General features: G+C 50.5%; 1 protein-coding gene across 1 annotated transcript; it reads left to right on the forward strand.

The window, feature by feature from the left end:
* Positions 1-58: 58 nt before the first annotated feature.
* Positions 59-20,992, forward strand: ankrd54 (ankyrin repeat domain 54). Its single transcript, XM_066707413.1, has 8 exons — positions 59-599; positions 822-869; positions 948-1,046; positions 1,144-1,215; positions 1,305-1,352; positions 20,221-20,345; positions 20,471-20,578; positions 20,694-20,992. The coding sequence occupies exons 1-8, from the start codon at positions 260-262 to the stop codon at positions 20,766-20,768; spliced, it is 915 nt and encodes a 304-aa protein (XP_066563510.1). The 5' UTR covers positions 59-259; the 3' UTR covers positions 20,769-20,992.
* Positions 20,993-21,093: the final 101 nt, after the last annotated feature.

Below are 21,093 nucleotides of genomic sequence, written 5' to 3' on the forward strand. Positions count from 1 at the left end.
CGCAGGCGCAGAGCTAGACTAGGGCCGCAGTGTGCGGCAACGGATGCCATCTTGGCTCTAGGGTCAGGGTGACTGAGGGAAGCGGTGTGGTTGACACTTGAGCCAAAATGGCGACTGCTGGGGGATTCAGTTTCATTTCTGGTCCCACTGTTGTGTATCTCCAGAGATAGAGACCCAGTGTCTGCAGCTTGTATTTACTTTTTAATGTAAATCGATCAGTGCGAATCGACGCGGAGCTGCGCGGAGCTGCGGACCCGGAATGGAGGGCTGGAGCCCCGTGGTGCTGTCGGACGAGGAGCGCTCCAGCTCGGAGGGGGAGTACGCGGTCCAGCCCGGGAAGGAGCCGCGGCACAGCGGGGCGGAGGCGGCGGGGTTCGGGCTGGCGGGGCTGGGCGAGGGGGTGCGGCTCGGCGGCGCCGCCGGCAGCTCGGACGAAGACCCGGGGCTGCGGTACCTGCACCTGCTGTGGGACCCGGACCGCGCCGGCGCCGCCAGCGAGCCCCCCAGTCCGCGCAGGCCGGGGAAGGTGTCGGGGAGCCGGGCGAGGAGGCTCGGCAGGGCGCAGCGCAGTGCGGGGCCGCTGGGCAGGGAGCTGCACGGTACTGGACACGATAAGCAGTACTAGCTGTATAGTAGCGGGTTGACCCGCAGCCATCAGTAGCGGTAGATGTGGCAGTAGCTCCTGCCATCAGCATCACCGGGACTGTAGCGGCTGCAGGAGGAGAGGCTTTGCGTGCATTGTTATAGTAATTATCGTGATAGGCAGCGGTTCGGTACTACAGTATATTATTACCTGTATTTACTCTCTCTCTCTCCCTCAGCGGCCAAGAGGCTGAGAGAGGCAGCCAACGGGAACGACATTGACACAGGTATGACTGACACCCTGCTGTTGTGTGTAGTATACTGCACTGGTCCCGCACTGTACTGACGTTGTGTTTGGCCCTCAGTGCGGCGGCTCCTGGAGGAGGACACTGATGCCTGCGCCGCCGACGACAAGGGCAGGACCGCCCTGCACTTCGCCTCCTGTAATGGCAACAAGGACATCGGTGAGACAGGGAGGGTGCAGAGACGCACCGCACGGTGCCAGGCAGTGTTGTGCGGTTGTCAGTGTGAGTAACTCCTGCTGCTGTCTCTGTCACACAGTGCAGCTGCTGCTGAGCTGCGGCGCCGACCCCAATCAGAGAGACGGGCTGGGGAACACGCCGCTGCACCTGGGTGAGCACTTTATACAACATTGAACAGTGGGGCTCTAAAGACAACTATGGAAGCTAACATGTTGTGTCTGTCTGTCTGTCTGTCTGTAGCGGCCTGTACCAACCACGTCCCTGTCATCACTACACTCCTCAGAGGAGGTGAGTGAGGGGGGTATGGGAAGAGAGAGAGAGAGTGAGTGAGTAAGAGAAAGAGAGAGAGAGAGAGAGAGAGAGAGAGAAAGAGAGGGAGAGAAAGAGAGTGTGAGTGAGTGAGTGAGGGAGATACTGAGAGAGAGAGTGAGTGAGTGAGTGAGGGAGATACTGAGAGAGAGAGTGTGAGTGAGTGAGTGAGGGAGATACTGAGAGAGAGAGTGTGAGTGAGTGAGTGAGGGAGATACTGAGAGAGAGAGTGAGTGAGTGAGTGAGGGAGATACTGAGAGAGAGAGAGTGAGTGAGTGAGTGAGGGAGATACTGAGAGAGAGAGAGTGAGTGAGTGAGGGAGATACTGAGAGAGAGAGAGTGAGTGAGTGAGATACTGAGAGAGAGAGTGAGTGAGTGAGTGAGGGAGATACTGAGAGAGAGAGTGTGAGTGAGTGAGTGAGGGAGATACTGAGAGAGTGTGAGTGAGTGAGTGAGGGAGATACTGAGAGAGAGAGTGAGTGAGTGAGGGAGATACTGAGAGAGAGAGAGTGAGTGAGTGAGTGAGGGAGATACTGAGAGAGAGAGAGTGAGTGAGTGAGGGAGATACTGAGAGAGAGAGAGTGAGTGAGTGAGATACTGAGAGAGAGAGTGAGTGAGTGAGATACTGAGAGAGAGTGAGTGAGTGAGTGAGGGAGATACTGAGAGAGAGAGTGTGAGTGAGTGAGTGAGGGAGATACTGAGAGAGAGAGTGTGAGTGAGTGAGTGAGGGAGATACTGAGAGAGAGAGTGAGTGAGTGAGTGAGGGAGATACTGAGAGAGAGAGAGTGAGTGAGTGAGGGAGATACTGAGAGAGAGAGAGTGAGTGAGTGAGGGAGATACTGAGAGAGAGAGAGTGAGTGAGTGAGATACTGAGAGAGAGAGTGAGTGAGTGAGTGAGGGAGATACTGAGAGAGAGAGTGTGAGTGAGTGAGTGAGGGAGATACTGAGAGAGTGTGAGTGAGTGAGTGAGGGAGATACTGAGAGAGAGAGTGAGTGAGTGAGGGAGATACTGAGAGAGAGAGAGTGAGTGAGTGAGTGAGGGAGATACTGAGAGAGAGAGAGTGAGTGAGGGAGATAGAGAGAGAGTGTGAGTGAGTGAGGGAGATACTGAGAGAGAGAGTGAGTGAGTGAGGGAGATACTGAGAGAGAGAGTGAGTGAGGGAGATAGAGAGAGAGTGTGAGTGAGTGAGGGAGATACTGAGAGAGAGAGTGAGTGAGTGAGGGAGATACTGAGAGAGAAAGTGTGAGTGAGGGAGATACTGAGAGAGAGTGTGAGAGAGAGTGTGAGTGAGTGAGGGAGATACTGAGAGAGAGTGAGTGAGTGAGGGAGATACTGAGAGAGTGTGAGTGAGTGAGTGAGGGAGATACTGAGAGAGAGAGTGTGAGTGAGTGAGGGAGATACTGAGAGAGAGAGTGAGTGAGTGAGGGAGATACTGAGAGAGAGTGAGAGAGTGAGGGAGATACTGAGAGAGAGAGTGAGTGAGTGATGGAGATACTGAGAGAGAGAGTGTGAGTGAGTGAGGGAGATACTGAGAGAGAGAGAGTGTGAGTGAGTGAGATACTGAGAGAGAGTGTGTGTGAGTGAGGGAGATACTGAGAGAGAGAGTGTGAGTGAGTGAGGGAGATACTGAGAGAGTGTGAGTGAGTGAGAGAGAGAGAAAGAGAGAGTGTGAGTGAGTGAGAGAGAGAGAAAGAGAGAGTGTGAGTGAGTGAGAGAGAGAGTGTGAGTGAGTGAGTGAGGGAGATACAGAGAGAGAGAGAGTGTGAGTGAGTGAGTGAGGGAGATACAGAGAGAGAGAGAGTGTGAGTGAGTGAGATACTGAGAGAGATTGTGAGTGAGGGAGATACTGAGAGAGAGAGTGAGTGAGTGAGGGAGATACTGAGAGAGAGAGAGAGAGAGTGTGAGTGAGAGAGAAAGAGAGAGTGTGAGTGAGTGAGTGAGTGAGGGAGATACAGAGAGAGAGAGTGTGAGTGAGGGAGATACTGAGAGAGTGTGAGTGAGGGAGATACTGAGAGAGAGTGAGTGAGTGAGGGAGATACTGAGAGAGAGTGTGAGTGAGTGAGGGAGATACTGAGAGAGAGTGTGAGTGAGTGAGGGAGATAGTGAGAGAGAGAGTGTGAGTGAGTGAGGGAGATACTGAGAGAGAGAGTGAGTGAGGGAGATACTGAGAGAGAGAGTGAGTGAGTGAGGGAGATACTGAGAGAGTGAGTGAATGAGTGAGGGAGATACTGGGAGAGAGAGAGAGTGTGAGTGAGTGAGGGAGATACTGAGAGAGAGAGTGTGAGTGAGTGAGGGAGATACTGAGAGAGTGTGAGTGAGTGAGTGAGGGAGATACAGAGGGAGAGAGTGTGAGTGAGTGAGGGAGATACAGAGAGAGAGAGTGAGTGAGTGAGGGAGATACTGAGAGAGAGAGTGAGGGAGATACTGAGAGAGAGTGTGAGTGAGTGAGGGAGATACTGAGAGAGAGAGTGTGAGTGAGTGAGGGAGATACTGAGAGAGAGTGTGAGTGAGTGAGGGAGATACTGATAGAGAGAGAGTGAGTGAGTGAGATACTCAGAGAGAGAGAGAGTGAGTGAGGGAGATACTGAGAGAGAGAGTGTGAGTGAGTGAGATACTGAGAGAGTGAGTGAGTGAGGGAGATACTGAAAGAGAGAGTGTGAGTGAGGGAGATACTGAGAGAGAGAGTGAGTGAGGGAGATACTGAGAGAGAGAGTGTGAGTGAGTGAGGGAGATACTGAGAGAGAGAGAGTGTGAGTGAGTGAGGGAGATACTGAGAGAGAGAGTGTGAGTGAGTGAGGGAGATACTGAGAGAGTGTGAGTGAGTGAGTGAGGGAGATACTGAGAGAGAGAGTGAGTGAGTGAGGGAGAGAGAAAGAGAGAGTGTGAGTGAGTGAGAGAGAGAGTGTGAGTGAGTGAGTGAGGGAGATACAGAGAGAGAGAGAGTGTGAGTGAGTGAGTGAGGGAGATACAGAGAGAGAGAGAGTGTGAGTGAGTGAGATACTGAGAGAGATTGTGAGTGAGGGAGATACTGAGAGAGAGAGTGAGTGAGTGAGGGAGATACTGAGAGAGAGAGAGAGAGAGTGTGAGTGAGAGAGAAAGAAAGAGTGAGTGAGTGAGTGGGGAGATACAGAGAGAGAGAGTGTGAGTGAGGGAGATACTGAGAGAGAGTGTGAGTGAGGGAGATACTGAGAGAGAGTGAGTGAGTGGTGAGGGAGATACTGAGAGAGTGTGAGTGAGTGAGTGAGGGAGATACTGAGAGAGAGAGTGAGTGAGTGAGGGAGATACTGAGAGAGAGAGTGTGAGTGAGTGAGGGAGATACTGATAGAGAGAGTGAGTGAGTGAGGGAGATACTGAGAGAGAGTGTGAGTGAGTGAGGAGATACTGATAGAGAGAGTGAGTGAGTGAGATACTGAGAGAGTGAGTGAGTGAGTGAGTGAGATACTGAGAGAGAGTGTGAGTGAGGGAGATACTGAGAGAGAGAGAGTGTGAGTGAGTGAGGGAGATACTGAGAGAGAGTGTGAGTGAGTGAGGGAGATACTGAGAGAGTGTGAGTGAGTGAGTGAGAGAGAGAGAAGAGAGAGTGTGAGTGAGTGAGAGAGAGAGAGAGAGTGTTGAGTGAGTGAGGCAGGCGAGAGTGAGTGAGTGAGGGGTGAGGAGATACAGAGAGAGAGAGAGTGTGAGTGAGTGAGGGAGATACAGAGAGAGAGAGTGTGAGTGAGTGAGATACTGAGAGAGATGTGTGAGTGAGTGAGAGAGAGAGAGTGAGTGAGGGAGATACTGAGAGAGAGAGAGGAGAGTGTGAGTGAGAGAGAAAGAAAGAGTGAGTGAGTGAGTGAGGGAGATACAGAGAGAGAGAGTGTGAGTGAGGGAGATACTGAGAGAGAGGTGAGTGAGGGAGATACTGAGAGAGAGTGAGTGAGTGAGTGAGGGAGATACTGAGAGAGTGGTGAGTGAGGAGAGACTGAGAGAGAGAGTGAGTGAGTGAGGGAGATACTGAGAGAGAGTGTGAGTGAGTGAGGAGATACTGATAGAGAGAGTGTGAGTGAGTGAGGGAGATACTGAGAGAGAGTGGTGAGTGAGGGAGATACTGATAGAGAGAGAGTGAGTGAGTGAGATACTGAGAGAGTGAGGTGAGTGAGTGAGATACTGAGAGAGAGTGTGAGTGAGGGAGATACTGAGAGAGAGTGAGTGAGTGAGTGAGGAGATACTGAGAGAGTGTGAGTGAGTGAGGGAGATACTGAGAGAGAGAGTGAGTGAGTGAGGGAGATACTGAGAGAGAGAGTGGTGAGTGAGGGAGATACTGAGAGAGAGAGTGTGAGTGAGGGAGATAGAGAGAGTGAGTGAACTGAGAGAGAGAGTGTGAGTGAGGGAGATAGAGAGAGTGAGTGAGTGAGGGAGATACTGAGAGAGAGTGTGAGTGAGTGAGGGAGAGAAAGAGAGAGAGTGTGAGTGAGTGAGGGAGATACTGAGAGAGAGAGTGAGAGAGAGTGTGAGTGAGGGAGATACTGAGAGAGAGTGTGAGTGAGTGAGGGAGATACTGAGAGAGAGAGTGTGAGTGAGTGAGGGAGATACTGAGAGAGAGAGTGTGAGTGAGTGAGGGAGATACTGAGAGAGAGTGTGAGTGAGTGAGGGAGATACTGATAGAGAGAGAGTGAGTGAGTGAGATACTGAGAGAGAGAGAGTGAGTGAGGGAGATACTGAGAGAGAGAGTGTGAGTGAGTGAGGGAGATACTGAGAGAGAGTGTGAGTGAGTGAGGGAGATAGTGAGAGAGAGAGTGTGAGTGAGTGAGGGAGATACTGAGAGAGAGAGTGTGAGTGAGTGAGGGAGATACAGAGAGAGAGAGTGAGTGAGTGAGGGAGATACTGAGAGAGAGAGTGAGTGAGGGAGATACTGAGAGAGAGAGTGAGTGAGGGAGATACTGAGAGAGAGTGTGAGTGAGTGAGGGAGATACTGAGAGAGAGAGTGTGAGTGAGTGAGGGAGATACTGAGAGAGAGAGAGAGTGAGTGAGGGAGATACTGAGAGAGTGTGAGTGAGTGAGTGAGGGAGATACTGAGAGAGAGTGTGAGTGAGTGAGTGAGGGAGATACTGAGAGAGAGAGTGTGAGTGAGGGAGATACTGAGAGAGAGAGTGAGTGAGTGAGGGAGATACTGAGAGAGTGAGTGAGTGAGTGAGGGAGATACTGAGAGAGAGTGTGAGTGAGTGAGTGAGGGAGATACTGAGAGAGAGTGTGAGTGAGTGAGTGAGGGAGATACTGAGAGAGAGAGTGTGAGTGAGGGAGATACTGAGAGAGAGAGAGTGAGTTAGTGAGGGAGATACTGAGAGAGAGAGAGTGAGTGAGTGAGATACTGAGAGAGAGAGAGTGAGTGAGTGAGATACTGAGAGAGAGAGTGAGTGAGGGAGATACTGAGAGAGAGAGTGAGTGAGGGAGATACTGAGAGAGTGTGAGTGAGTGAGTGAGATACTGAGAGAGAGAGTGTGAGTGAGTGAGGGAGATACTGATAGAGAGAGAGTGAGTGAGTGAGATACTGAGAGAGTGAGTGAGTGAGTGAGATACTGAGAGAGAGTGTGAGTGAGGGAGATACTGAGAGAGAGTGAGTGAGTGAGTGAGGGAGATACTGAGAGAGTGTGAGTGAGTGAGTGAGGGAGATACTGAGAGAGAGAGTGAGTGAGTGAGGGAGATACTGAGAGAGAGAGTGTGAGTGAGTGAGGGAGATACTGATAGAGAGAGTGTGAGTGAGTGAGGGAGATACTGAGAGAGAGAGTGTGAGTGAGTGAGGGAGATACTGATAGAGAGAGAGTGAGTGAGTGAGATACTGAGAGAGTGAGTGAGTGAGTGAGATACTGAGAGAGAGTGTGAGTGAGGGAGATACTGAGAGAGAGTGAGTGAGTGAGGGAGATACTGAGAGAGTGTGAGTGAGTGAGTGAGGGAGATACTGAGAGAGAGAGTGAGTGAGTGAGGGAGATACTGAGAGAGAGAGTGTGAGTGAGTGAGGGAGATACTGAGAGAGAGAGTGTGAGTGAGGGAGATAGAGAGAGTGAGTGAGTGAGGGAGATACTGAGAGAGAGTGTGAGTGAGTGAGGGAGAGAAAGAGAGAGTGTGAGTGAGTGAGGGAGATACTGAGAGAGAGAGTGAGAGAGAGTGTGAGTGAGGGAGATACTGAGAGAGAGTGTGAGTGAGTGAGGGAGATACTGAGAGAGAGAGTGTGAGTGAGTGAGGGAGATACTGAGAGAGAGAGTGTGAGTGAGTGAGGGAGATAGTGAGAGAGAGAGTGTGAGTGAGTGAGGGAGATACTGAGAGAGAGTGAGTGAGTGAGGGAGATACTGAGAGAGAGAGTGAGTGAGTGAGGGAGATACTGAGAGAGAGTGTGAGTGAGTGAGGGAGATACTGAGAGAGTGAGTGAGTGAGTGAGGGAGATACTGAGAGACTGAGTGAGTGAGGGAGATACTGAGAGAGAGAGTGTGAGTGAGTGAGGGAGATAGTGAGAGAGAGAGTGTGAGTGAGGGAGTGAGGGAGATACTGAGAGAGAGAGTGTGAGTGATGGAGATACTGAGAGAGAGAGTGTGAGTGAGTGAGGGAGATACTGAGAGAGAGAGAGAGTGAGTGAGTGAGGGAGATACTGAGAGAGAGAGTGTGAGTGAGATACTGAGAGAGAGAGTGTGAGTGAGTGAGGGAGATACAGAGAGAGAGTGAGTGAGTGAGGGAGATACTGAGAGAGAGTGAGTGAGTGAGGGAGATAGTGAGAGAGAGAGTGTGAGTGAGTGAGGGAGATACTGAGAGAGAGAGTGTGAGTGAGTGAGGGAGATACTGAGAGAGAGTGTGAGTGAGTGAGGGAGATACTGAGAGAGAGAGTGAGAGAGAGTGTGAGTGAGTGAGGGAGATACAGAGAGAGAGAGTGAGTGAGGGAGATACTGAGAGAGAGAGTGTGAGTGAGTGAGGGAGATAGTGAGAGAGAGAGTGTGAGTGAGGGAGATACTGAGAGAGAGAGTGTGATTGAGTGAGTGAGGGAGATACTGAGAGAGAGAGTGTGAGTGAGTGAGGGAGATAGAGAGAGAGTGTGAGTGAGTGAGGGAGATACTGAGAGAGAGTGTGAGTGAGTGAGAGATACTGAGAGAGAGAGTGTGAGTGAGTGAGGGAGATACAGAGAGAGAGTGAGTGAGTGAGGGAGATACTGAGAGAGAGTGTGAGTGAGTGAGGGAGATAGTGAGAGAGAGAGTGTGAGTGAGTGAGGGAGATACTGAGAGAGAGAGTGTGAGTGAGGGAGATACTGAGAGAGAGTGTGAGTGAGTGAGGGAGATACTGAGAGAGAGAGTGAGTGAGTGAGGGAGATACTGAGAGAGAGTGAGTGAGTGAGGGAGATACTGAGAGAGAGTGTGAGTGAGTGAGGGAGATAGAGAGAGAGTGTGAGTGAGTGAGGGAGATACTGAGAGAGAGTGTGAGTGAGTGAGGGAGATACTGAGAGAGAGAGTGTGAGTGAGTGAGGGAGATACAGAGAGAGAGTGAGTGAGTGAGGGAGATACTGAGAGAGAGTGTGAGTGAGTGAGGGAGATAGTGAGAGAGAGAGTGTGAGTGAGTGAGGGAGATACTGAGAGAGAGAGTGTGAGTGAGGGAGATACTGAGAGAGAGTGTGAGTGAGTGAGGGAGATACTGAGAGAGAGAGTGAGTGAGTGAGGGAGATACTGAGAGAGAGAGTGAGTGAGTGAGGGAGATACTGAGAGAGAGAGTGTGATTGAGTGAGTGAGGGAGATACTGAGAGAGAGAGTGTGATTGAGTGAGTGAGGGAGATACTGAGAGAGAGAGTGTGATTGAGTGAGTGAGGGAGATACTGAGAGAGAGAGTGTGAGGGAGATAGAGAGAGAGTGTGAGTGAGTGAGGGAGATACTGAGAGAGAGTGTGAGTGAGTGAGGGAGATACTGAGAGAGAGAGTGTGAGTGAGTGAGGGAGATACTGAGAGAGTGAGGGAGTGAGTGAGGGAGATACTGAGAGAGAGAGTGTGAGTGAGTGAGGGAGATACTGAGAGAGAGAGTGTGAGTGAGTGAGTGAGGGAGATACTGAGAGAGTGTGAGTGAGTGAGGGAGATACTGAGAGCGAGAGTGTGAGTGAGTGAGGGAGATACTGAGAGAGAGAGTGTGAGTGAGTGAGGGAGATACTGAGAGAGAGAGTGTGAGTGAGGGAGATACTGAGAGAGAGAGTGAGTGAGTGAGGGAGATACTGAGAGAGAGTGAGTGTGTGAGGGAGATACTGAGAGAGAGTGTGAGTGAGTGAGGGAGATACTGAGAGAGAGAGAGTGTGAGTGAGTGAGGGAGATACTGAGAGAGAGAGTGAGTGAGGGAGATACTGAGAGAGAGAGTGAGTGAGTGAGTGAGGGAGATACTGAGAGAGTGAGTGAGTGAGGGAGATACTGAGAGAGAGTGTGTGATTGAGTGAGTGAGGGAGATACTGAGAGAGAGAGTGTGAGGGAGATACTGAGAGAGAGAGTGTGAGTGAGTGAGGGAGATAGAGAGAGAGTGTGAGTGAGTGAGGGAGATACTGAGAGAGAGAGTGTGAGTGAGTGAGGGAGATACTGAGAGAGAGTGTGAGTGAGTGAGGGAGATACTGAGAGAGTGAGTGAGTGAGTGAGGGAGATACTGAGAGAGAGAGTGTGAGTGAGTGAGGGAGATACTGAGAGAGAGAGTGTGAGTCAGTGAGGGAGATAGTGAGAGAGAGAGTGTGAGTGAGGGAGTGAGGGAGATACTGAGAGAGAGAGTGAGTGAGTGAGGGAGCTACTGAGAGAGAGTGTGAGTGAGTGAGGGAGCTACTGAGAGAGAGTGTGAGTGAGTGAGGGAGATACTGAGAGAGAGAGTGTGAGTGAGTGAGGGAGATACTGAGAGAGAGAGTGTGAGTGAGTGAGGGAGATACTGAGAGAGAGAGTGTGAGTGAGGGAGATACTGAGAGAGAGAGTGAGTGAGTGAGGGAGATACTGAGAGAGAGTGAGTGTGTGAGGGAGATACTGAGAGAGAGTGTGAGTGAGTGAGGGAGATACTGAGAGAGAGAGAGTGTGAGTGAGTGAGGGAGATACTGAGAGAGAGAGTGAGTGAGGGAGATACTGAGAGAGAGAGTGAGTGAGTGAGGGAGATACTGAGAGAGTGAGTGAGTGAGGGAGATACTGAGAGAGAGTGTGTGATTGAGTGAGTGAGGGAGATACTGAGAGAGAGAGTGTGAGGGAGATACTGAGAGAGAGAGTGTGAGTGAGTGAGGGAGATAGAGAGAGAGTGTGAGTGAGTGAGGGAGATACTGAGAGAGAGAGTGTGAGTGAGTGAGGGAGATACTGAGAGAGAGTGTGAGTGAGTGAGGGAGATACTGAGAGAGAGTGTGAGTGAGTGAGGGAGATACTGAGAGAGAGTGTGAGTGAGTGAGGGAGATACAGAGAGAGAGAGTGAGTGAGTGAGGGAGATACTGAGAGAGAGTGAGTGAGTGAGGGAGATACTGAGAGAGAGAGTGAGAGAGAGTGTGAGTGAGTGAGGGAGATACTGAGAGAGAGTGAGTGAGTGAGGGAGATACTGAGAGAGTGTGAGTGAGTGAGTGAGGGAGATACTGAGAGAGAGAGTGTGAGTGAGTGAGGGAGATACTGAGAGAGAGAGTGTGAGTGAGTGTGGGAGATAGTGAGAGAGAGAGTGTGAGTGAGTGTGGGAGATAGTGAGAGAGCGAGTGTGAGTGAGATACTGAGAGAGAGAGTGAGTGAGGGAGATACTGAGAGAGTGTGAGTGAGTGAGGGAAATACTGAGAGAGAGAGAGTGAGTGAGTGAGATACTGAGAGAGTGAGTGAGTGAGGGAGATACTGAGAGAGTGTGAGTGAGGGAGATACTGAGAGAGAGAGAGTGAGTGAGTGAGATACTGAGAGAGAGTGTGTGAGTGAGTGAGGGAGATACTGAGAGAGAGTGTGAGTGAGGGAGATACTGAGAGAGTGTGAGTGAGGGAGATACTGAGAGAGTGTGAGTGAGTGAGGGAGATACTGAGAGAGAGAGTGTGAGTGAGTGAGGGAAATACTGAGAGAGAGAGAGTGTGAGTGAGTGAGGGAGATACTGAGAGAGAGTGTGAGTGAGTGAGGGAGATACTGAGAGAGAGTGTGAGTGAGTGAGTGAGGGAGATACTGAGAGAGAGTGTGAGTGAGTGAGGGAGATACAGAGAGAGAGAGTGTGAGTGAGTGAGGGAGATACTGAGAGAGTGTGAGTGAGTGAGGGAGATACTGAGAGAGAGAGAGTGAGTGAGTGAGATACTGAGAGAGAGTGAGGGAGATACTGAGAGAGAGTGTGAGTGAGTGAGGGAGATACTGAGAGAGAGAGTGTGAGTGAGTGAGGGAGATACTGATAGAGAGAGAGTGAGTGAGTGAGATACTGAGAGAGTGAGTGAGTGAGATACTGAGAGAGAGAGTGTGAGTGAGGGAGATACTGAGAGAGAGTGAGTGAGTGAGGGAGATACTGAGAGAGTGTGAGGGAGATACTGAGAGAGTGTGAGTGAGTGAGGGAGATACTGAGAGAGAGAGTGTGAGTGAGTGAGGGAAATACTGAGAGAGAGAGAGTGTGAGTGAGTGAGTGAGGCAGATACTGAGAGAGAGTGTGAGTGAGTGAGGGAGATACTGAGAGAGAGTGTGAGTGAGTGAGGGAGATACTGAGAGAGAGTGTGTGTGAGTGAGGGAGATACTGAGAGAGAGAGTGTGAGTGAGTGAGGGAGATACTGAGAGAGAGAGTGTGAGTGAGTGAGTGAGGGAGATACTGAGAGAGAGTGTGAGTGAGTGAGGGAGATACTGAGAGAGAGAGTGTGAGTGAGTGAGGGAGATACTGAGAGAGAGAGTGTGAGTGAGTGAGTGAGGGAGATACTGAGAGAGAGAGTGAGTGAGTGAGGGAGCTACTGAGAGAGAGTGTGAGTGAGTGAGGGAGATACTGAGAGAGAGAGTGAATGAGTGAGGGAGATACTGAGAGAGAGAGTGAGTGAGTGAGATACTGAGAGAGAGAGTGAGTGAGGGAGATACTGAGAGAGTGTGAGTGAGTGAGTGAGATACTGAGAGAGAGTGTGTGAATGAGTGAGGGAGATACTGAGAGAGAGTGAGTGAGGGAGATACTGAGAGTGAGTGAGTGAGGGAGATACTGAGAGAGAGTGAGTGAGTGAGGGAGATACTGAGAGAGTGTGAGTGAGTGAGATACTGAGAGAGAGTGTGTGAATGAGTGAGGGAGATACTGAGAGAGAGTGAGTGAGTGAGGGAGATACTGAGAGAGAGTGAGTGAGTGAGGGAGATACTGAGAGAGTGTGAGTGAGTGAGGGAGATACTGAGAGAGTGAGTGAGTGAGTGAGGGAGATACTGAGAGAGAGAGAGTGAGTGAGTGAGATACTGAGAGTGTGAGTGAGGGAGATACTGAGAGAGAGTGAGTGAGGGAGATACTGAGAGAGAGTGAGTGAGTGAGGGAGATACTGAGAGAGAGAGTGTGAGTGAGTGAGGGAGATACTGAGAGAGAGAGAGTGAGTGAGGGAGATACTGAGAGAGTGAGTGAGTGAGGGAGATACTGAGAGAGAGAGAGTGAGTGAGTGAGGGAGATACTGAGAGAGTGAGTGAGTGAGTGAGGGAGATACTGAGAGAGTGAGTGAGTGAGTGAGGGAGATACTGAGAGTGAGTGAGTGAGGGAGATACTGAGAGTGAGTGAGTGAGGGAGATACTGAGAGAGAGTGTGTGAGTGAGTGAGGGAGATACTGAGAGAGAGTGAGTGAGTGAGGGAGATACTGAGAGAGTGTGAGTGAGTGAGGGAGATACTGAGAGAGAGTGTGAGTGAGTGAGGGAGATACTGATAGAGAGAGAGTGAGTGAGTGAGATACTGAGAGAGAGAGTGAGTGAGTGAGGGAGATACTGAGAGAGTGTGAGTGAGTGAGGGAGATACTGAGAGAGAGAGTGTGAGTGAGTGAGGGAGATACTGATAGAGAGAGAGTGAGTGAGTGAGATACTGAGAGAGTGAGTGAGTGAGATACTGAGAGAGAGAGTGTGAGTGAGGGAGATACTGAGAGAGAGTGAGTGAGTGAGGGAGATACTGAGAGAGTGTGAGTGAGGGAGATACTGAGAGAGAGAGTGTGAGTGAGTGAGGGAAATACTGAGAGAGAGAGAGTGTGAGTGAGTGAGGGAGATACTGAGAGAGAGAGAGTGAGTGAGTGAGATACTGAGAGAGAGTGTGAGTGAGTGAGGGAGATACTGAGAGAGAGTGAGTGAGTGAGGTAGATACTGAGAGAGAGTGAGGGAGATACTGAGAGAGAGTGAGGGAGATACTGAGAGAGAGTGTGAGTGAGTGAGGGAGATACTGAGAGAGAGAGTGTGAGTGAGTGAGGGAGATACTGATAGAGAGAGAGTGAGTGAGTGAGATACTGAGAGAGTGAGTGAGTGAGATACTGAGAGAGAGAGTGTGAGTGAGTGAGGGAGATAGTGAGAGAGAGAGTGTGAGTGAGGGAGTGAGGGAGATACTGAGAGAGAGAGTGAGTGAGTGAGGGAGATACTGAGAGAGAGTGTGAGTGAGTGAGTGAGGGAGATACTGAGAGAGAGAGTGTGAGTGAGTGAGGGAGATACTGAGAGAGAAAGTGTGAGTGAGTGAGGGAGATACTGAGAGAGAGAGTGTGAGTGAGGGAGATACTGAGAGAGAGAGTGAGTGAGTGAGGGAGATACTGAGAGAGAGTGAGTGTGTGAGGGAGATACTGAGAGAGAGTGTGAGTGAGTGAGGGAGATACTGAGAGAGAGAGAGTGTGAGTGAGTGAGGGAGATACTGAGAGAGAGAGTGAGTGAGGGAGATACTGAGAGAGAGAGTGAGTGAGTGAGTGAGGGAGATACTGAGAGAGTGAGTGAGTGAGGGAGATACTGAGAGAGAGTGTGTGATTGAGTGAGTGAGGGAGATACTGAGAGAGAGAGTGTGAGGGAGATACTGAGAGAGAGAGTGTGAGTGAGTGAGGGAGATAGAGAGAGAGTGTGAGTGAGTGAGGGAGATACTGAGAGAGAGAGAGTGAGTGAGGGAGATACTGAGAGAGTGAGTGAGTGAGGGAGATACTGAGAGAGAGAGAGTGAGTGAGTGAGGGAGATACTGAGAGAGTGAGTGAGTGAGGGAGATACTGAGAGAGTGAGTGAGTGAGTGAGGGAGATACTGAGAGTGAGTGAGTGAGGGAGATACTGAGAGAGAGTGTGTGAGTGAGTGAGGGAGATACTGAGAGAGAGTGAGTGAGTGAGGGAGATACTGAGAGAGTGTGAGTGAGTGAGGGAGATACTGAGAGAGAGTGTGAGTGAGTGAGGGAGATACTGATAGAGAGAGAGTGAGTGAGTGAGATACTGAGAGAGAGAGTGAGTGAGTGAGGGAGATACTGAGAGAGTGTGAGTGAGTGAGGGAGATACTGAGAGAGAGAGTGTGAGTGAGTGAGGGAGATACTGATAGAGAGAGAGTGAGTGAGGGAGATACTGAGAGAGAGAGTGTGAGTGAGGGAGATACTGAGAGAGAGTGAGTGAGTGAGGGAGATACTGAGAGAGTGTGAGTGAGGGAGATACTGAGAGAGAGAGTGTGAGTGAGTGAGGGAAATACTGAGAGAGAGAGAGTGTGAGTGAGTGAGGGAGATACTGAGAGAGAGAGAGTGAGTGAGTGAGATACTGAGAGAGAGTGTGAGTGAGTGAGGGAGATACTGAGAGAGAGTGAGTGAGTGAGGTAGATACTGAGAGAGAGTGAGGGAGATACTGAGAGAGAGTGAGGGAGATACTGAGAGAGAGTGTGAGTGAGTGAGGGAGATACTGAGAGAGAGAGTGTGAGTGAGTGAGGGAGATACTGATAGAGAGAGAGTGAGTGAGTGAGATACTGAGAGAGTGAGTGAGTGAGATACTGAGAGAGAGAGTGTGAGTGAGTGAGGGAGATAGTGAGAGAGAGAGTGTGAGTGAGGGAGTGAGGGAGATACTGAGAGAGAGAGTGAGTGAGTGAGGGAGCTACTGAGAGAGAGTGTGAGTGAGTGAGGGAGATACTGAGAGAGAGTGTGAGTGAGTGAGTGAGGGAGATACTGAGAGAGAGAGTGTGAGTGAGTGAGGGAGATACTGAGAGAGAGTGTGAGTGAGTGAGGGAGATACTGAGAGAGAGAGTGTGAGTGAGGGAGATACTGAGAGAGAGAGTGAGTGAGTGAGGGAGATACTGAGAGAGAGTGAGTGTGTGAGGGAGATACTGAGAGAGAGTGTGAGTGAGTGAGGGAGATACTGAGAGAGAGAGAGTGTGAGTGAGTGAGGGAGATACTGAGAGAGAGAGTGAGTGAGGGAGATACTGAGAGAGAGAGTGAGTGAGTGAGTGAGGGAGATACTGAGAGAGTGAGTGAGTGAGGGAGATACTGAGAGAGAGTGTGTGATTGAGTGAGTGAGGGAGATACTGAGAGAGAGAGTGTGAGGGAGATACTGAGAGAGAGAGTGTGAGTGAGTGAGGGAGATAGAGAGAGAGTGTGAGTGAGTGAGGGAGATACTGAGAGAGAGAGTGTGAGTGAGTGAGGGAGATACTGAGAGAGAGTGTGAGTGAGTGAGGGAGATACTGAGAGAGAGTGTGAGTGAGTGAGGGAGATACTGAGAGAGAGTGTGAGTGAGTGAGGGAGATACAGAGAGAGAGAGTGAGTGAGTGAGGGAGATACTGAGAGAGAGTGAGTGAGTGAGGGAGATACTGAGAGAGTGTGAGTGAGTGAGTGAGGGAGATACTGAGAGAGAGAGTGTGAGTGAGTGAGGGAGATACTGAGAGAGAGAGTGTGAGTGAGTGTGGGAGATAGTGAGAGAGAGAGTGTGAGTGAGTGTGGGAGATAGTGAGAGAGCGAGTGTGAGTGAGATACTGAGAGAGAGAGTGAGTGAGGGAGATACTGAGAGAGTGTGAGTGAGTGAGGGAAATACTGAGAGAGAGAGAGTGAGTGAGTGAGATACTGAGAGAGTGAGTGAGTGAGGGAGATACTGAGAGAGTGTGAGTGAGGGAGATACTGAGAGAGAGAGAGTGAGTGAGTGAGATACTGAGAGAGAGTGTGTGAGTGAGTGAGGGAGATACTGAGAGAGAGTGTGAGTGAGGGAGATACTGAGAGAGTGTGAGTGAGTGAGGGAGATACTGAGAGAGAGAGTGTGAGTGAGTGAGGGAAATACTGAGAGAGAGAGAGTGTGAGTGAGTGAGGGAGATACTGAGAGAGAGTGTGAGTGAGTGAGTGAGGGAGATACTGAGAGAGAGTGTGAGTGAGTGAGGGAGATACAGAGAGAGAGAGTGTGAGTGAGTGAGGGAGATACTGAGAGAGTGTGAGTGAGTGAGGGAGATACTGAGAGAGAGAGAGTGAGTGAGTGAGATACTGAGAGAGAGTGAGGGAGATACTGAGAGAGAGTGTGAGTGAGTGAGGGAGATACTGAGAGAGAGAGTGTGAGTGAGTGAGTGAGGGAGATACTGAGAGAGAGTGTGAGTCAGTGAGGGAGATACTGAGAGAGAGAGTGTGAGTGAGTGAGGGAGATACTGAGAGAGAGAGTGTGAGTGAGTGAGTGAGGGAGATACTGAGAGAGAGAGTGAGTGAGTGAGGGAGCTACTGAGAGAGAGTGTGAGTGAGTGAGGGAGATACTGAGAGAGAGAGTGAATGAGTGAGGGAGATACTGAGAGAGAGAGTGAGTGAGTGAGATACTGAGAGAGAGAGTGAGTGAGGGAGATACTGAGAGAGTGTGAGTGAGTGAGTGAGATACTGAGAGAGAGTGTGTGAATGAGTGAGGGAGATACTGAGAGAGTGAGTGAGGGAGATACTGAGAGTGAGTGAGTGAGGGAGATACTGAGAGAGAGTGAGTGAGTGAGGGAGGGAGATACTGATAGAGAGAGAGTGAGTGAGTGAGATACTGAGAGAGTGAGTGAGTGAGATACTGAGAGAGAGAGTGTGAGTGAGGGAGATACTGAGAGAGAGTGAGTGAGTGAGGGAGATACTGAGAGAGTGTGAGTGAGTGAGTGAGGGAGATACTGAGAGAGAGTGAGGGAGATACTGAGAGAGTGTGAGTGAGTGAGGGAGATACTGAGAGAGAGAGTGTGAGTGAGTGAGGGAAATACTGAGAGAGAGAGTGTGAGTGAGTGAGTGAGGGAGATACTGAGAGAGAGTGTGAGTGAGTGAGGGAGATACTGAGAGAGAGTGTGAGTGAGTGAGGGAGATACTGAGAGAGAGAGTGTGAGTGAGTGAGGGAGATACTGAGAGAGAGAGTGTGAGTGAGTGAGTGAGGGAGATACTGAGAGAGAGTGTGAGTGAGTGAGGGAGATACTGAGAGAGAGTGTGAGTGAGTGAGTGAGGGAGATACTGAGAGAGAGAGTGTGAGTGAGTGAGTGAGGGAGATACTGAGAGAGAGAGTGAGTGAGTGAGGGAGCTAATGAGAGAGAGTGTGAGTGAGTGAGGGAGATACTGAGAGAGAGAGTGAATGAGTGAGGGAGATACTGAGAGAGAGAGTGAGTGAGTGAGATACTGAGAGAGAGAGAGAGTGAGTGAGTGAGATACTGAGAGAGAGAGTGAGTGAGGGAGATACTGAGAGAGTGTGAGTGAGTGAGTGAGATACTGAGAGAGAGTGTGTGAATGAGTGAGTGAGGGAGATACTGAGAGAGTGAGTGAGTGAGGGAGATACTGAGAGAGAGAGTGTGAGTGAGGGAGATACTGAGAGAGTGTGAGTGAGTGAGTGAGTGAGATACTGAGAGAGAGTGTGTGAATGAGTGAGGGAGATACTGAGAGAGAGTGAGTGAGGGAGATACTGAGAGAGAGTGAGTGAGTGAGGGAGATACTGAGAGAGTGTGAGTGAGTGAGGGAGATACTGAGAGAGTGAGTGAGTGAGGGAGATACTGAGAGAGAGAGTGAGTGAGTGAGATACTGAGAGTGTGAGTGAGGGAGATACTGAGAGAGAGTGAGTGAGGGAGATACTGAGAGAGTGTGAGTGAGTGAGTGTGGGAGATACTGAGAGAGAGAGTGTGAGTGAGTGAGGGAGATACTGAGAGAGAGAGAGTGAGTGAGGGAGATACTGAGAGAGTGAGTGAGTGAGGGAGATACTGAGAGAGTGAGTGAGTGAGTGAGGGAGATACTGAGAGAGAGTGTGTGAGTGAGTGAGTGAGGGAGATACTGAGAGAGAGTGAGTGAGTGAGGGAGATACTGAGAGAGTGTGAGTGAGTGAGGGAGATACTGAGAGAGAGTGTGAGTGAGTGAGGGAGATACTGATAGAGAGAGTGAGTGAGTGAGATACTGAGAGAGAGAGTGAGTGAGGGAGATACTGAGAGAGTGAGTGAGGGAGATACTGAGAGAGTGTGAGTGAATGAGTGAGGGAGATACTGAGAGAGTGTGAGTGAGGGAGATACTGAGAGAGAGAGTGTGAGTGAGTGAGGGAGATACTGAGAGAGAGTGTGAGTGAGTGAGGGAGATACTGAGAGAGAGAGTGTGAGTGAGTGAGAGAGATACTGAGAGAGTGAGTGAGTGAGGGAGATACTGAGAGAGAGTGAGTGAGTGAGGGAGATACTGAGAGAGAGTGAGTGAGGGAGATACTGAGAGAGAGAGTGAGTGAGTGAGATACTGAGAGTGAGTGAGGGAGGGAGATACTGAGAGTGAGTGAGTGAGGGAGATACTGAGAGTGAGTGAGTGAGTGAGATACTGAGAGAGAGTGAGTGAGGGAGATACTGAGAGAGAGTGAGTGAGTGAGGGAGATACTGAGAGAGAGAGAGTGAGTGAGGGAGATACTGAGAGAGAGAGAGTGAGTGAGGGAGATACTGAGAGAGTGAGTGAGGGAGATACTGAGAGAGTGTGAGTGAGTGAGGGAGATACTGAGAGAGAGTGTGAGTGAGTGAGGGAGATACTGATAGAGAGAGAGTGAGTGAGTGAGATACTGAGAGAGTGAGTGAGTGAGATACTGAGAGTGAGTGAGTGAGATACTGAGAGAGAGAGTGTGAGTGAGGGAGATACTGAGAGAGTGTGAGTGAGTGAGGGAGATACTGAGAGAGAGAGTGTGAGTGAGTGAGTGAGGGAGATACTGAGAGAGAGTGTGAGTGAGTGAGGGAGATACTGAGTGTGAGTGAGTGAGTGAGGGAGATACTGAGAGAGAGTGTGAGTGAGTGAGGGAGATACTGAGAGAGAGTGTGAGTGAGTGAGGGAGATACTGAGAGAGTGTGAGTGAGTGAGTGAGGGAGATACTGAGAGAGAGAGAGTGAGTGAGTGAGTGAGGGAGATACTGAGAGAGTGAGTGAGTGAGGGAGATACTGAGAGTGAGTGAGTGAGGGAGATACTGAGAGTGAGTGAGTGAGGGAGATACTGAGAGAGAGAGAGTGAGTGAGTGAGGGAGATACTGAGAGAGAGAGTGTGAGTGAGTGAGTGAGGGAGATACTGAGAGAGAGAGTGAGTGAGGGAGATACTGAGAGAGAGAGTGTGAGTGAGTGAGGGAGATACTGAGAGAGAGAGTGAGTGAGTGAGGGAGATACTGAGAGAGAGTGAGTGAGTGAGTGAGGGAGATACTGAGAGAGAGAGTGTGAGTGAGTGAGGGAGATAATGAGAGAGAGAGTGACTGAGTGAGGGAGGGAGATACTGAGAGAGAGAGAGAGTGAGTGAGGGAGATACTGAGAGAGAGAGTGTGAGTGAGTGAGGGAGATACTGAGAGAGAGAGTGAGTGAGTGAGGGAGATACTGAGAGAGAGTGAGTGAGTGAGGGAGATACTGAGAGAGAGAGTGAGTGAGTGAGGGAGATACTGAGAGAGAGAGTGACTGAGTGAGGGAGGGAGATACTGATACTGAGAGTGAGAGATAGAAAGAGTGAGGGAGGGATAGAGACACTGAGAGAGACAGACAGACGGATGGGGTGTTGGTGTTTTTGTGACAGGCGCCCGTGTGGATGCCCTGGACCGTGCTGGGAGGACCCCTCTGCACCTGGCCAGGTCCAAACTGAACATCCTGCAGGAGGGAGAGTCCACCAGCCTGGTGACGCTGCGGGGCGAGGTCACTCAGGTAACCCTGACACTCACCTGCGCAGACACCCTGACACCCTGAGACTCACCTGCACAGACGCTGCAGGCACAGCACTCCCCTGTTCACACAGTAACAGCTGATCTGCGTGTGCGTGTGCGTGTCAGATTATTCAGATGCTGCGGGAGTACCTGAGCCGTGTGGGGCAGCAGGAGCAGAGGGACAGACTGGAGCAGATCTGCACACAGCTGCAGCACACCAGCACCAAGGCTCAGGTGAGAGGGAGGTGTGGGGGGAGAGACTGGGGTGGGAGCGCAGGAGGAGACTGCACGTTGAGCATGGCGTTGTACGCGTGTAACGATGGTTATCGCCTTCGCTCTCTCTCTGCAGGTGGATGAGGTGACAGATCTGCTGGCCAGCTTCACCTCCCTGAGTCTACAGATGCACGGCCTGGGGGAGAGGTAGAGGCAGAGGGAAGACATGGGAGATGAAGCGAGGGGGCGGGAGAGACCAAAAGGTTTCGAATGATGTAACCCAGGATTGAGGGAGAGATGCAGAGGTACAGAAAGGGATGAGAAGGAGGAGGAGACGGAGAGACGGAATGGCCGCTCCTCTCCTTCCATGTACATACTGTGTGGCTGTGATGTCATGAGCTGCCTGTTAACTTAATAAACCCAACCAATCACAGAGCCCGGCTGACTGAGCCTTATTCTGCGGTGTGTGTGTGTTTGTGCTTGTGTGTTCCTTGTGTATAGTGCCTGACTGTTGTGTATTGTGTTGTGAAACCTGC

Source organism: Amia ocellicauda, chromosome 6 (assembly GCF_036373705.1).
Source record: "Amia ocellicauda isolate fAmiCal2 chromosome 6, fAmiCal2.hap1, whole genome shotgun sequence".
Lineage (NCBI taxonomy): Eukaryota > Metazoa > Chordata > Actinopteri > Amiiformes > Amiidae > Amia > Amia ocellicauda.